At 47.3% G+C, this 2138-nt stretch overlaps 1 protein-coding gene across 1 annotated transcript; it reads left to right on the top strand.

The window, feature by feature from the left end:
* Positions 1–295: 295 nt before the first annotated feature.
* On the top strand, positions 296–895 carry FOIG_16797 (uncharacterized protein; the record flags this gene model as incomplete). The annotated part of the gene is made up of 1 exon (XM_031218275.1): positions 296–895. One exon carries the CDS (start codon positions 296–298, stop codon positions 893–895), a length of 600 nt encoding a protein of 199 aa, XP_031052011.1.
* Between the last annotated feature and the right edge of the window lie 1243 nt (positions 896–2138).

The raw sequence follows: 2138 nt of genomic DNA, 5'->3' as shown, positions 1-2138 counted from the left end.
AGATACAAGATATGACCGAATGATACTTAGAAATGTCTTTCAAAAGTTGGGTTTTTGGTGGTGAAATCAAGCAAATTCGGACTGAGCGGGGTATTCGGCTGTCCCAGAATTTTGCCCTTGTCCCAGAATTTTGCCGCCCACTCTATGAGTGGGGTTCCTTTTTAGTCAAACCCACGAGTAAACATAAATCCTCTCGTTAGGGCTAGTATTATTCAACCTTCCCCTCAATCGCTAATATCAGTCGCGACATATTCCGTTCTGGCACGATTATTCACAACTTTCTAAGTTCATCAGCATGGAGTCTTACAAAAGTCTGATGTCCCTCCTCCTTCTCTTCACTCATTTGGCCCATCTCGCGCAAGCAGTGGAATACAAGTGGGTTTTCACCTATGGAGACCCCAACTCGAACGTCGTGTGTCATGCTGGATTCAGCATCTTCCTCCACACTCAGAGGCCGTACAATGCCCCGTCTGCCAAATTGATATTTGTTGAATGCGCCACCAATGGAGGAGACCCGGGACACTCGAGTACAACCGTCCTCTCATTAAGTGGGTCTCAGGCCCCTCAAATTTACATCACGCCGCTGGACCCTCATACAAGCAGAGGTGATGTGGGATTCGAGATCGGCATCAACCAGCCTGCGCTCAACTTTGCGGATAGGACAATACCCGCAATGAACCCAAGAGTCAATATGTACACTACCGGCACCGGTGTGTTTCTCGGACATTGTTCGTACAGACAAGGTGCTATTCAACTTGCGCAATATAACGGGCAGGCGGAAATTCCTTACACGCCTCTCCCAACACATGACGACTGCCCAGCAGGCACTAGTCAGGATAGGACTCAAAGCATTGGCCGCTGGTTGTTGTGCCAATTGGGTTGTGGCAAATTTTAAGAAAAAGTTCGTTAATTCTCCCCCCCTTACTACCGGCTTGACTAACGGCGACATTTAGGCTATCAAATTGACAATATCGCCTTCCTTTTCTGCTATGTACGAGAGCCTTGGCGAGTGTTCATGGATTTCGGCAGTGGCTTAATACATCGAACCTTACAAGGGTGCGGCGAGGTTGGCTTAGGGTTTTTAAGGTTAGGGCTACTATATAGGCTATATAGGTTTTTTGCCGTGCTGAGGTTTTCCTATATCTCGAGCTATCAATAAAGAAAACAGTATCCTTATATCAGTAATAGTGCAAGTAGGGGTCGGGTTGTGTTACTGTTAGATTAGCGGCTGGGAATTATTGGATACGCGAGTAGGGTTAATATCCAATTAAAATAGGGTTAATTTTTCACCCTTCAGGATTAATCTCGTCCCCAGGAACTTCTGTCTCTGTTCTTTCCTTTTAGGTGTTGTTAGATACGCACGAATACGATGGGGTGAGTGTATCCAAGTGTGGACCAGAATGTTGTGATGTTATTGATTGTTGACTTGATTCTTTGATCAGTCTGTAAAAGAGGGGTTTCACCCCTCTTTTGGATACAAGAATAATATTGCAATAATGGGAGTGGAGCCCATTCCCAGCCGCCAATCTAACATTTGCCCGGCCCGCTCGATCGACCCTCTCGGAAGTCAGCGCTGCCCACAAATCAAACAAATCAAATCCACGATCATATTTGAGATATTTGACAGTCTCCAGTGCTGGATTTGTTGTTTGAAATATTTGATCAAATACTTCAAATATTTCAAATCTCGGCATCTGTGCTCTCCATATTACTATGTCCAACATCCCACTGGAGTTCATCCCTCCCGCCCGTTATCGCCCCTAGCTTCACCGCGCCATGCCTGACCCAGTTTTTGAGGCATTGCAACTTCTCTAACGTTTCCGTCGTCATTGAGAGTCTCTGCGACGTCAACGTCAGCTTGGCCAGGCTGAATGACCTCTCACAATCAGTCGCCATCGCCGGTATCGCAAGTATATCGAGAGCCAGCTGGCTAACCATGGGAAACTGGCCCTGCCGACCCATCCACCATTCAATTGGATCCTCGATTTCTTGTGGCTCCAGCCGCAGATATCGCTCCAGCTCGCTACCCATCACCGTAGTCTTCGCCGTCCTGCTTTTGACCCATTGCCTGAACACGCTACCTTCAGATATCTTTCGTGGTACGACGGGGGACGTCGCTGTCTCCACAATCGCCTTCT

This window comes from Fusarium odoratissimum, assembly GCF_000260195.1.
Source record: "Fusarium odoratissimum NRRL 54006 unplaced genomic scaffold supercont1.184, whole genome shotgun sequence".
In the NCBI taxonomy this organism is placed as follows: Eukaryota; Fungi; Ascomycota; class Sordariomycetes; order Hypocreales; family Nectriaceae; genus Fusarium; species Fusarium odoratissimum.
This window is presented reverse-complemented; position numbering and strand designations above follow the sequence as displayed.